The sequence below is a fragment of the Ochlerotatus camptorhynchus genome, unplaced genomic scaffold, assembly GCF_037179485.1.
Source record: "Ochlerotatus camptorhynchus isolate MF236.1 unplaced genomic scaffold, CSIRO-AGI_Acam_v1.1 ptg000284l, whole genome shotgun sequence".
Classification (NCBI taxonomy): Eukaryota; Metazoa; Arthropoda; class Insecta; order Diptera; family Culicidae; genus Ochlerotatus; species Ochlerotatus camptorhynchus.
In genome coordinates, this window is record NW_027040773.1 from 5,199,535 (window position 1) to 5,212,882 (window position 13,348).

At 42.1% G+C, this 13,348-nt stretch overlaps 1 protein-coding gene across 2 annotated transcripts in view; it reads right to left on the reverse strand.

The window, feature by feature from the left end:
- GckIII (Germinal centre kinase III) overlaps positions 1-13,348 on the reverse strand; it is a 222,135-nt gene that overhangs the window by 183,537 nt on the left and 25,250 nt on the right. The window contains exon 1 of one of the 2 annotated variants that reach the window (XM_065228182.1): positions 10,217-11,380. The exons of the other annotated variant lie outside the window; for it this stretch is intronic. Coding sequence (XP_065084254.1) covers positions 10,217-10,468 — 252 coding nt within the window. The 5' untranslated portion in view covers positions 10,469-11,380. Of the gene's footprint in view, positions 1-10,216; positions 11,381-13,348 lie in introns of those variants that run through there. 2 annotated transcript variants of the gene reach the window in all.

Consider the following 13,348-nt stretch of genomic DNA (forward strand, 5'->3'; position numbering starts at 1 on the left):
AGCAAATATACGAAAAATATCGATATCCTAAGTTGCGGAAGTTGAGTTCTCGCAGCCCCGGCAGTTAGTGGACTACACATTCTGAAGTCGGTAGTGTTCTAAAAGTGTTCAGCATTCTTGATATTCTCGTCAAGAGTCCTAAAATCATTCATAGCTCTAAAACTCCAAAGTGCTTCCAGAACTGTGAATCAATAGCGATAATTTTCGGAACTGCTGAAACACGCGGAAGTCCTGCAACTCTTCGTATTTAAAACAAAAAATCATGAAACTCCGGGAATAATAACAACTCTAATTACGGTACGTTTTACGGTACTTCTTGATGTTTTATCAACTGTGATTGAATTGAGGTTAGATGTACTCTTCGGTCTTGGGTTGAATCCAAAACATTTTATTTGAAATTTGTCCGACGTTTCGGTCTATTTGGAACCATTTTCAAGCACTCAACAATTTTCGATTTGATATTCAATAAGTGGTGCTCAAATAGCTAAACATGGTGCGGGCGATGTTATTATCAAATATCAACAGACTCGTGGCAAACGTATTTGCTTACTGAGCAGAAGACCGTGCGTTCAATCCCAAGCTCCTTCGCGTTATATGATCGTTAGGACATCAATTTAGCTTATCGTTTACCAAAACGAACCCTGCTGCAAATCCAACCCTCTTACCCAATATCCCAGTGATTCCTCGTGGAAGTGCAGAGGTGTTCTCGGCTTCCATCAAAGCGAGTGGCACGTCAACACATTCCTTTCTTGACCTGTGTTCGGGCGCGGCCGGCGCTGGTATTGCCTAGTTTGAGATCACCGAGGATTATTGCTAGTCTCAAGCATCGTCTATTGGTTCTCTGTGTAATTATAGCTGGTCTGGCAATAACAGAGTAGCAACCGTGGGCTATTAATCATGCTCATGCTCATGCTCCTATGTTTAATTACGTTCATGAATAATTAACTTAAAAAAAGTAGTAAAAGTTCATACCATAACATGTCTAACTTGCTATCAATATTTGTTGACTAATATCAAAATATAATTTGTAACTTTGTGACAAGCTGCTGAAAATAGCAGTCTGTAATTCCGAACCAGAATCCATCTCCAATTCAATGTCTTTTGAGAATTCGTAGAAGCAAACCCTAATTGAGGGGGTTAGAGGGAAAGGGATGTAAGTGACTTTGATCGATTCTCTTCATCGACTTTCTTTTTTGATAGCCAGATAACAGATGTTGTGCTATTTCTGCCACATAGTTTGATAAAGGAGGTTCTCATCTAGCATTATTAACGAAAGAGTCGATGAAGAGAATCGATTAAAGTCGGTTACACCCCTTTCCTTCTAACCCCCACAATTTAAATGTTATGGTTATTTTTCTTAACGAGGTGTTCGGGGTATCATCCAAACCATTTGTGGAATCCTTCTTTGATTTGGGAAATCGTTTGTTAATGGTATTTTTTGTATAAGGGAAGTTATGCCAAAAACTAAATAGTTACTTAAAAATACTACCTAATTCGTTCCCACCCAGAGCCGGACCACTGATCAAAACTACCCTGAGCAACGTATCGATATTTTCCTAGGCGGACCCTCCGCATCCTTGCTACTGATTCTGACCACCTTCATGAGTACTATTTTATAAAGTAATCTTTGAATCACAATCGATTTTAAAACCAGCCACCCTCCCCTCTTTTCAGGTCGTTGAATATGACGTCACAAAAAACGCTTGATGGGCTGTATTGATGTCAATAAAAAGCATTCTTAGATCATGATGGAATGATCAAATTTGAAAAAGCGCTAATTAACTCAAAAACGAATATTAAGGTAATCCTGAAAGAAAATACATTATATCTCTTCATAATTGAGATGTAGAAACGTTATGTCTTCATCAAATTTTCATAAAATCAACTGCTCTGCAACTTTAACGAAGCCATAAACCCGTTATCTTGTCACTGCAAAACGTTAGAATTTGGATGTGTAATACGCTAAATGATTATTCAGGTGTGTATTTCAAAAGATGCGGGATATAATTTTGAGCAGCAGCACCGGTGGTGTGTGGAAGGCGTGATTACATCTTACCCCAGCAGGCCTGGGTTCAATCCCAGTCGGCGCCGCCGGGATGTTCTGAGGTATAACATCTCACTGATCTCTAAAAGCCGTTGGTCCCCGGTACATGAGCTGATGGGTCGATAGGTAGGGTCCAGGTGTGGGAGCTGCCTTCCTGGCGTCGGTAGCAAAGGTGCTTAGTACGGAAAACAAGATCGACGGAAAACAAATCAAGGAAAAAAATATTTTGAGCAACTTTTCCGAAAACACCTAGTCTGTAAAACGTCAAAAATGGTAGAAAATGTTTTTGACCGTCTATGTTCAGATTTGTGCCACTGTACGCTTTTGGTTTGCGCAAATATTTGTTCATCTACATTTGCGTTCGTCAAGATATGAACTAGATTCATCATTGCTGATTACTATCAAAAGTCACGGAAATGACAATACTGGAAAACTTTTCACAAGACTCAAAATCTAGTGGAATTGAACAAAGATGGCCCTCGGGTGGTGGCTACTAACAGCAACCGCTGTCGTTGTCGCAGATGTGGTCTACGGTCATTTGATAACGCAAAGTAAAACGCACACTGCAGGTAAAACTGATAAAATCTTATCGCTGCAATGACATCATACGCCGGGGAATTCTGAATTAAAATTAACACAGACAGAAAGCTTCGCATACTTACAATGTCTGCTTTGATAAACAACTAATTTCCTACAGGATCTATTGTAATAAATTTAATCCACACGGGTAGCGCCCCTGGATATGATAAATAATTAAAGAAAATTAACGTCCTTTATCATCCGAAAACGGGATTCCCTCGGAGTCATCCGAAACTGATTTGACTCACATCATCACAAACATAGCCCCGAAACGCCAATAACCCCTTTTCATCCTCACACCACCAACGACGACGTCGTATTTAATGAAGAGTGACACTATCAAGAAACTTTCAACTCCTGGGGCTCCGTAGGTCAACACAACCTTCCGGTTTTTAACCTCCCCAATTCCCACACCTTTGGATTTGAAATTCGACCAGCTAGCCAAGTGTGAAAAAACGTAAGTAAAGGAAACCTTCATCAAATCGAGACGCAAAAAATAAGTCAAATTTCCCACAGTTTGGGACGCCTTATTGTGTGTAGTAGACTGAGAATTGCTTTATTTGTGTGGTATGATCCACTTTCCATAGCAGCCATACATTGGACGCGAAAAATTGTTATGATGTCTATCTTCCTTTATCATCTATTTAATATCGTATAATTTCTATATCTAACAACAATGACTATATAACATGCTAGAATAAAAAATGCGATGATCTACTAGAGCAACTCAAACTTGTCAACGGTATTTGAAATTGTGCACACCAGTGTGCATCTACATTTCCCAGCATCACAACCCAACAGAAACTTAAATTTTGTTACAACCTCTGCCAGCTTTGTGCCGGTCGGTCGGTCTCACTCATAGTTTCCAAATTAAACTAAGTCCATCGTACACGCTTCGCTACTGTTTTTCTTTTGATCATGGTCACCGTTTGTGTTCGCTGCTGCCTCATCATCCAACAGAGTGGTTCTTCACTTTTAGGAAGTACCTACTATCTACTTCCACCAAAAGAACCGCCCTAATCCCACGCAAGTCCATACACACGTTATCTAGCTTTCGGATCACCACCACAATGCAGGGAAAACTGTCACGAAAGATGAATGAATGGGGACAAAATCTCAACGGAGTGAAAAAAGAGAGTAAGTACCTACCATCACCGACCGGTGCTACCGGTACTAACCGGCCTGGATGGAACTGAAACATCCGGTTTCTGTAAGCATCATCATCATCGCCGTCATTGATAAGTATGCCACTAAAGAGAGGGGATACAACGCGGCCAGCATTGGTACATTTGCGCAGATTAGGACAGGATTGGCGGCCAAATCGAACAAAACCTGTCCAACAATGATCGCTTCGGATGCAATATTTCGGTTGATATGATTGTTTTGGCCTGAGTCTGAATGGAAAAAATCATCGAACACAAGCTAAAATGGAAGAGAGGCTGTTTCGCTTATTTCAAGCAGCCAGTCAGCGGCAACAAGACTTGACTTTGTACCGAGTTGTGATGATGGAACGTGGGGAAATAATAACTGTATATAGGAGAAACAGCCTCCGGGCACTTCACACACTACTCTGGGGGGAACAAACGCTGAAAAGCACGAAAAGGGGGAAGCAACTCAGCCGGATTCATGAGCGCATGAAGAGGCCACCGAGCGCGGTCGGCCCGCACCATCCGGAGCTCTAATATGCCAGTTTAGGGGAATGCAGTTTAGCTAATTTACAGGGCGGTATGCACCAAAGGATGAATATTTAACTTTAAATTTTAAACAGTTGTAGATTATCTCATCCACAATTGTTGCTCATACTACTCTTACAAAAACTTGTATAAAACAAAATTTTCAAAATTTTCAAAATTAAAAAAAAAACTTGAAAGTTTCACAGAAGTTAACATTTTACATGAGTTTTTTTAATAAAAATATTAGTAATAAAATGTTATTCAACTTTAACAAACAACTAGATATTTTCAGCGTGTTAATTTTTTTTTCTGAAGGAATTATTGTTTACTACAAATTTATCTCAGATGACATTTCGACTGGGATTGGAATTCTGTTTAAAATTCCATGTTTTTCTGACCAAACATTAAAAAATTTGGTTTTAGAAATCATGTTTTTATTGCCAGCACCGGTGGTGAAGTGGTAAGCGTTACTGCTTTCTCACCCCAATGGGTCTGGTTCAATCCCAGCCGAGGTCGGTGGGATTTTCTGAGGCATAAAAATCTCTGGTCACGCCGCCTTCCTTCGGAAGGGAAGTAAAGCCGTTGGTCCCAGCCCATGCATGTTTGATTGAATGGGTGCGACATCATACGCAGGTGTGGAAGTTGCCTTCCTGTACATTCGATTGCCATCAATAACTTTTATTAGTTTAGTAGTGTTAGTTGTAGTGCAAGGCCTGTTGCTATTTAAGGGGTGCGGCAAAGCTTACAACACTAAAACTTTCCCGATGGTGATTCGTTGCGGCTGCGGTCGCAAAACTACTCGACATTGATCCGACTTACTTAAGGTCGAACCGACATCTAGGACTGCCAGCTTAACTTCTGGTCTCTCGAGAATACCACCACCTGTACGCATCGACGCCCGTCGGTCCTGGCCGTCATTAGATTTGACAACTTCGACGACTCGTCCCTTCGGCCTCGAGTTATTGGGTTGATTATGGTCAACCACGACTAGGAGATCTCGTTGTGCCAAGGGTTTGACAGCTTGAAACCACTTCGTCCTTTTGGTCAGCGATGGAAGGTACTCGGAGACTCATCGTCGTCAGAACTCATTTGCATACACCACATATTCCTGGAACGTGTCACTACGGCAGCACTATCGTTAAACGCGATCGGGGACTTTGAACCGTTCGAGGATACAATATGTATGTGGTTCAGGGTTAGCGGAGAGGCTTCTTCATGCTCGAGCGGTATTTCGGTCAGCGGTCTAGCGTTGATAATGGATTCGACTACAACGAGCATGTTTCGAAGCAATTCGTCGGTGGGAGTTCGGTTGGACTTGATTTGGATCAGAGTCTTCTTGATCGACTGGATAAGTCGTTCCCAGCATCCTCTGAAATGTGACGAAGCGGGCTGATTGTAAGAACACTTGGTTTGGGCACTTACGAAGCTTTTGATCATCTTGTGTTGGTCCATCTCCTGCAGGGCATCATTCAAGTTAGTTCCGCGGTCGCTAATTATCATCAGCGGCATTCCTCGTCGTGCAATGAAATTTCGAATGGCAATGATGCAGGAGGCTGCCGATAATGAGTGGACAATCTCGATGTGTACTGCTTTGACGGACATACACGTTATCAGTACACCCCAGCGTTTCTCCACCCTCTGGCCGACTATGACCTGCATAGACCCGAAATAGTCGATCTCTACACATGAAAATGGTCTGGTGAAGGCTTTCAAATGCATCGCTGGCAAATCTCCTTGATCTTGCATAGTTGGCAGCGACTGCGAACGAGACGGTAGATGGAGCGGAGGCGCCATACTTCTTCACATAATACTTCTGCCATACCTCGTTCAAACCTGTTTGGTGATTGAGGTGGCAGTACTGTAGATAGACATGGGGCCGTGCATGCGTAGTACACCGTCGCTGTCGAATTTCGGACTGAGGTTGTAGAGAGCACTGTGCTTTGACAGGTTTCGCTTGCTCATCCATGGCTCCCGATCTACTTCCTGGAGTATCTGGATTTCTTCCGAAAAAACTTCTGCTTGAACGCTCTGGTAAACGTAGTTCTCAGCTCCTACTAGTTCTTTCTATGTGAGTGGGCCAGTGACGAGCGTCTCCTTATAAAGCTTCCTACGGATGTTCATCGGAAACCGCCTGACGAAAGCTGCATGTCGCACAAAACGTTTCCATCATGAAAATTTGACTATATCGATGAAGGCTCCAAACACATGTGGTGCAGCGCAAGAGCTCGCAAAGCAGTAGAACCGGGATCAGGCTTGTTTACAGGCCATCTATCTTTCGGTTCCCAGAGAAATTGAGGACCGTTTGAAACCAGCGACCGTTTGACGACAGATTCGGCAGTCTCTGCCATTTGGTAGCATCATCGGAAACATTGGTTTTCGTTGATATCTAGTACCATTCTGAAGTTTCAGTAAGCTCCATTATCTCCCCGATTCTTAATCCGACGAATTGACTATGTCTGCGGTGGTCCGAGTTCATCCAGCAGATTACGTCCCGCGAATCAAACCAAAATAATCTCTGCGACGGCTTCAGCTAATGTGAAAATGTGAATCTGCTATACTACACTCAAGGCGCACTCCTATCACTGCAGCCTGTAGTTTGAGATGAGGGAATTGAGACGAACCGCAATGAATGGTCTCTCTTTCCTCGACGCGCAGGTAAGCCACGTAGCCATTTTTGGACAATGAGGTACAGAGAGAGGTGGCGCAGATCGTGAAATAGGGTTGTATTAGTAAACCAAAAAATCACCGTAAACGCAAATAGTGACGTCACTACTTGCGTGTACTTGCGTGTATCGTACAGTGGTTGTGTGAGTGATTGCTTCACCTCGGTAATCCAGCTCATTGATTTTTGGACGCATCGGCGAAAACGTGTAGTTGGATGTTGTTCAAATCTGTTGCTGTGCTATTATTCCGGTAGCATCTAGGGATCCGGAGAGATTCGATTCTGGGAAGGACTTTCAACTATAGCTGCCATTTATGTCATTCCTTGGTCGCTATTGGCTCATCCCACGCTACTCCAGAACGCCAGATTTCTTGAAGTAGGATCTTCAGAAACATAAGGAAATTAGCGATAAGCTCCAGCGGATCGTAGATCGTCATTAATGTGCTCAGAACTTGCCTCTTCGTCGGGATAACTCGGCCTGATAGAAGTTCGGAGTAATGTCGGGGAGGAACTTTGAACGTCAACTTGTCCGTTGAAGTATACCACCACATTCTTAGCACCTTGTCGGCTGCATGCTCAGCTGTGGTGTTCAGGCTTTTCTCTTTCCCATCTTCAACACCCAGGGCCGTGGCACACTCTTGGATAACCAATTCTGCATCTGGAATCCTGCTTAACCGTTGATATACTCCACTTCCTTCGCCAAGTTTTCTGCTTCAGCTTCTGTCTCTACGCTGGTGAGCATATCATCCACGTAATGCTCGTAAACTACCGCTTCTAACGCTCTTGGAAACTGGTCTTCGAAGCGTTGCGCGTTGATGTGTTGATAAATTGAGCGCAACTCGGTGAGCAGGTCGCTCTGAATGTCATAACTACCATGACGTAGACGTCCGGATCTCGGCTCTGATCGCAGCTTCTCCAGAAGAACTTCAAGCACTGTTGATCAATCGCATTCATCCGCACTTGATGGAACATCTCGACGATATCACCAGCAACAGCAATCCTAAATTCTCTGAACTTGTTAAGGACTGTCACGATAGATGCCAACCAATCATGAACCCTTCAGCAGCACGGAGTTCAGCGAAATACCGTTGACTGTATCGGCTGCATCCCACACTATGCGTAGTTTATCAGGTTTATTCGGGTTATTATTAGGAAATATTGGAAGGGACCACGACCGAGGGTTGCTGACATTGATCTCGTCCATTTGTTCGTACTCACGAAACTTCTAGGTGAACGCCTCCGCTAGATCAGGTTCCTTTAACAGCTTCTTCTCCAGACACAGCAATCTCTTCATGGCCATTTGCTTGTTGTTGGGCAGCTTCACGTCGCCGAAATATACATTTCCGGTAAATACAAGAGGAGCGGTTCCATACCAATTCGCTAATCTATTTATTCTTGTATTTGTTTTATTTGGATGAAAATTTGCAGAAACATTCCTTTTGCCAAAAAATGCCTTTTTCCATATTCATATCACAATTTTGAAACAAGCCTTATTTTTGAAAAGGGCATATAGAAAACATTACGCTTAGCTATGGAAAACTTTTACTCGAAAATGGTTGTTCCAATCGGTTTGATGCTTTGTGATTACTATACTACATATTGCAGTTCCTGGTAGCAAATGGCATGGTTTTCATTTATCTACAGTGATGGCCTTTAAATTAGCACAAAAGGCCGATTTTCATACAAACTATCAAACTTTGACATGTTGCAACTATGTTTTCTTATAGCGGCGCCGGTGGTGTAGTGGTAAGCGTGATTACCTCTCACCCCAGCAGGCCTGGGTTCAATCCCAGTCGGCGCCGTCGGGATGTTCTGAGGCATAACATCTCTGATCACGCCTTCCTTCGGAAAAGAAGTAAAGCCGTTGGTTCCCGGTTCATGAGTTGATGGGTCGATAGGTGGTAGGGTCCAGGTGTGGGAGCTGCCTCCCTGGCGTCGGTAGCATTGGTGCGGAAAACAAGATCGACGGAAAACAAATCAAGAAAAAAAAAAAGTATGTTTTCTTATGATCAATTCAGCTCATCAAAAAAAATTTGACACAGAACTACAAATATGCTGAATTTTGAGTGTACGTAATATCAATTTATTGGGAGCGCTTGCCGGAAATTATCGGGCAGGTTGAAAATGGCCAACTAACTAGCACATTTATAATTAGAAATTTCCAACCATCACTGTACGTTTATATTTAATCCGACAGACTCAACAATAGAAAACAATTCGCAGTGTTCATGCCTTCAGTCTCCAGATACAAACATAATAAGACTGTAATTACCTGAAAATCACAAAATTTACTTGAAGCACCTCTACAGCATAACGGATTTTGATGAAAATCTGACCAGTAGCTTAAATTAACATGAGGAACAATAATTTTGGTTGACCGGTGGGATTCGGATTTTTTGTTGCTAAAATGAACAGGTCTAATGTATATGTAGTCTACGTTGTTTGACGAAATAAATTGATAAATAAATAAACAACGGTAAACAACCCTATCCCATACACTCATATCTAAAGAAAATGTAAATTAGGAATTTCCAGCACCAGCAGAAATGATTGGCGTTTACGAAACATTGTTGTCACGCGTAAGAGAATCAGACCCTGTTACAGAAAATAATTGTGTTCCCAATGTTCGCTTGGTTTCCCTTATTTTGCTGAATTGAGGGCATCTGCAATTGATCTACTGTAACAATTACCTCTCTGCTGGAGATATTGATTGCAATACATAACTTATAACTGCTTATAAGGAGCCATACGTTTTGGGTACGTATCGATGAAAAATATTTAAACACAAGATAAGTACGATGATTTCGGTTTTGTGCATACCGGCCTGCTCAGTGGTGTGCCGTGTTCCGACTGTAGGAATGTGAAAAGTTTCAAGCTAAGAGCGGCAAGGTACGATTATAAGTATCACATAGCAAGTGGATGTAGGTTTGAAGGTAAAAACAAAAACAAAAAAGTAACAACAACAACAACAACAACAACAACAACAACAACAGCAACTACGAAAATCGTACGAAGCAAGAGAAAAAATACCAGCTTCCAGGAACGAGAGTGATGCTATCTGATTTTAGTATTGGGTAATTAAGAAAGATACCACAAAATCGCTCAATTTTTGAACGTCGACAATCGCCGAAGCGAAGTTTCAATTTCGGAAATGACAATGACAATAATTACTTTATAAGACTTCTATGTTTTGCAGTTTACGTGTTCGTTGCCTCCAGATTGATAACGAAGGTTAAATAAGAACTAAACAAAATGTACCTGTTCTTCTGTTAGTTCATCGGCATTCGGTGACACATTGGATTTTTTGCTGCTGCCTCCGCCTGCTCCAGCGGCACCCCAAACCGGTGGCGGAGGTACCGGCGAGGAATCGCTGAAATGGTTCTGACCAATCTGCCAATCATTGACCACCGTTTCGTCTACCATCGTCAAAGTGCGTGACGTCATTCCGGAATCGAACTCATTGCTATGGAGCATCGTAGCAGTAAAATTTTCACGACTCGAGTACACCATGGCTTCTTTCTTCTGCTATCAGTAGTACCGTTGGAATATTTGTATGCACCTTATTTTTGCTTTAAAGTGGATCGATATTGAACTCACATGTCCCGCCTCACATGGACTCGTTGCTAGCAATGACAAACCACTTGAAACCATGCGATATCACGCGATTGCACTTGAACCAAAACCTATTTGCCTGGCCCGTAGCAGGACTCTCTCCGTGCGAAAAAAAATAACACAGTTAGATATTCGAGAGCACTTTCCAAAACGAATTTCACGCGGGATCACGACACCAATTTACAACTTCCTCTTCTACACTGGGCAAGGTAAAAATCGGTACTAAGTAGCGTGTTCCAGAAAAAAGCGCACTTGCCCGTTGACAGAGTCAAAGGCAGACCCAGACCGAGAGAAATTTACGCTGGGACCGACCGAGGTAAATCTTGGCCTGTCGTCGTCCAGAGACCGCCCAGACCACTCGATTGCTACTGGCCCCCCTTTCCTATGCACAGTTCTGCAAGATTAATCTCATCAAAGCAGCTTCAGCAGAGCATACCTTCGTTCGCGCCCGGAGAAGTTGTTGTTATGGTAGATCCGGACCATACCAATGCGGCAAATCCAGTCAGACTTCTTTCTCCACTTTTCTCTCGTTTTGCTTATTGGTCTCTTTCTCTTGCGCCACTTGACGATGACGATCGACCTAAGGCGCACCTTTTCGGGCTCTCACTTAACCAGGCACAGTGAATAATTTATAATCTACTTCTTCGTGTTCTTCGTCCACGCGCTTTGGATCGAACTTTTTAACGCTACACCCTTTAGTACAGAACATGTAACGATGTAACGGTTCAGACACCAAACCGCCAACGTCAAATGCTGTTGCTGGCTGCTGCTTAGAAATGCAATTTGGGTATCGCGATATTCCTAGCCGACCGGCACCTGATCGGGTACTGATGAGCCAACCCGTTCCCAATGAATGTGTGAGATGGCAGCCCGCGAGAGGCAGCCCCATTTCGTTTAATGGTGAAAATAACGAAGCAGACTTGCCATATTTAGGTGTTTAATTTCAAGAGGCAGCCCGATGTCGATGGATGTGTTTGGCTTGATTAGGTTACCGACCAACTCATACTCATCACTCAGCCAGCCATCATTGTTTTGCCGGATGACTCTTGACGAGCTACTCCGACTGATTTCAGGCTTCATTCAGCAATCAGCGCCCCAGCAATCGAGGGGAATAGCGAAAAACGATGATAAGAGCCCTCCGAGCGATACACTGTGAATGGCCTGCTGGTTTTTTGGAAGGAATTAGCATTGTTTGAAGGAATGGAACGCAATGTGCAATTTGCAGTACATGGCAGTCGAAGATAAGCTCGTTAAATCGTAGATTAAATGTTTAAATATAATCTATCCGTCAACTCCGTAATCCACACGTCCACATCCAGTGAACCATTGGCAGTGCAATCTGTATTGAACACTTGAAGGCATATTAAAGTTACTTAAATCATTGTGACTTTATCGAATCGAATCCTGGTATCCTAAAAACATAATTGGATTAAAATGTTCTGGATATAAACAAATAAACATTAATGCAATTTTGACCTTAATAGTGTCACGTCGTTTGAATGAATTCCGTATGATAAAAAAGCGTTCAGTCGAATGCTGTTTTATAGAGTTCCGTCTGGTCGTAAGATTTAATGCATTTTGGTCAAATTATTGTTGTGAAATTTGCAGGATTGCATAATTTTCACGTTGAATTTCTTAAATTTTTAATGTCTTCAGAGTTTTCTAACACCCAGTCTTGGAAAATTTGTCAGGGTTTTTCGTAGGCATAAAAATAGACTTGAGATCATGGACGAGGTGAATTTTTCAAGGAGGATTTTGAACTTGTATAAACTGTATATTTCCATAAAACTGGCTTTTTCATTTACTAATTCTATTAAAAAGACTTTCAGCCTTGGACTGGTTCGTTCATCTCTTAGAGAATCTAAATCTTAATCTAAAATATCGCGAAAATCGCTCCTATTACTGTTGCCGTTAATTCGTTTGTCTTTTGTATCTCTTTATTAGTTTTTGTTTGTCTTGTCTCCCGTCTTGATGAGTCTCATCGTCGCCCTCTGGTCACCATATCCGGTCGAACTCAAGACGAATCTAGAATCACACTACCGTTCATACTGGCGACATCGCTCTAATGAGACAACAAAACCCTACCCTCAAGCTCATCCGCTTTTCGTATCCTTCAATAATGTACCCCTCTAACCTCGGGTAAGCCGCGAGTATTCGGCCCAACTCCTACTAAGTGAATTTTGTTACAAACAAAGAATTAATTATGGGCACCGTAAAGCTAACGCGATTGAGCCTTACAAATAAACGAACTAGACTTTTGCCGTTTCAAATTAACGGATTGTTCTCGGTGGCACTTCTCTTATTTTAGATATAAAGCGGAATAAAAACTGAACCCAATAACTGTGTCAAGATCTCTCTCTCTCTCTCTACTTGGCTTTTACCAATATTATAAATTAACAATATGGTTCACTCTTCCATTATTCCTAAGGCCAGATTTTTCCCGACACTAGCGGCACTATACCGAAAAAAGTTTTCATATAGTTTCCATTGGGAGCGCACATGATATTTTTCCAATAACAAAATAACACATAACATAACATTCATATGATCACATGAATTCTATGTGATAAATCAAATAAATTTCATTGGTCACTTAAGGTTCATGTGATCTTGTAGTGCGATTCCCAATTATGAGATCACATGAAAGTTATGTGAAATTCTAATGGATATTTTCCATTGGAAATGTGTTTTATTTTTTGAGTGTAGCGACACGAAAGGTGACTAGTACACTGTAAATTGAGCGCTTAGCAGTTGACAGATCAATATCAACAAGACTAT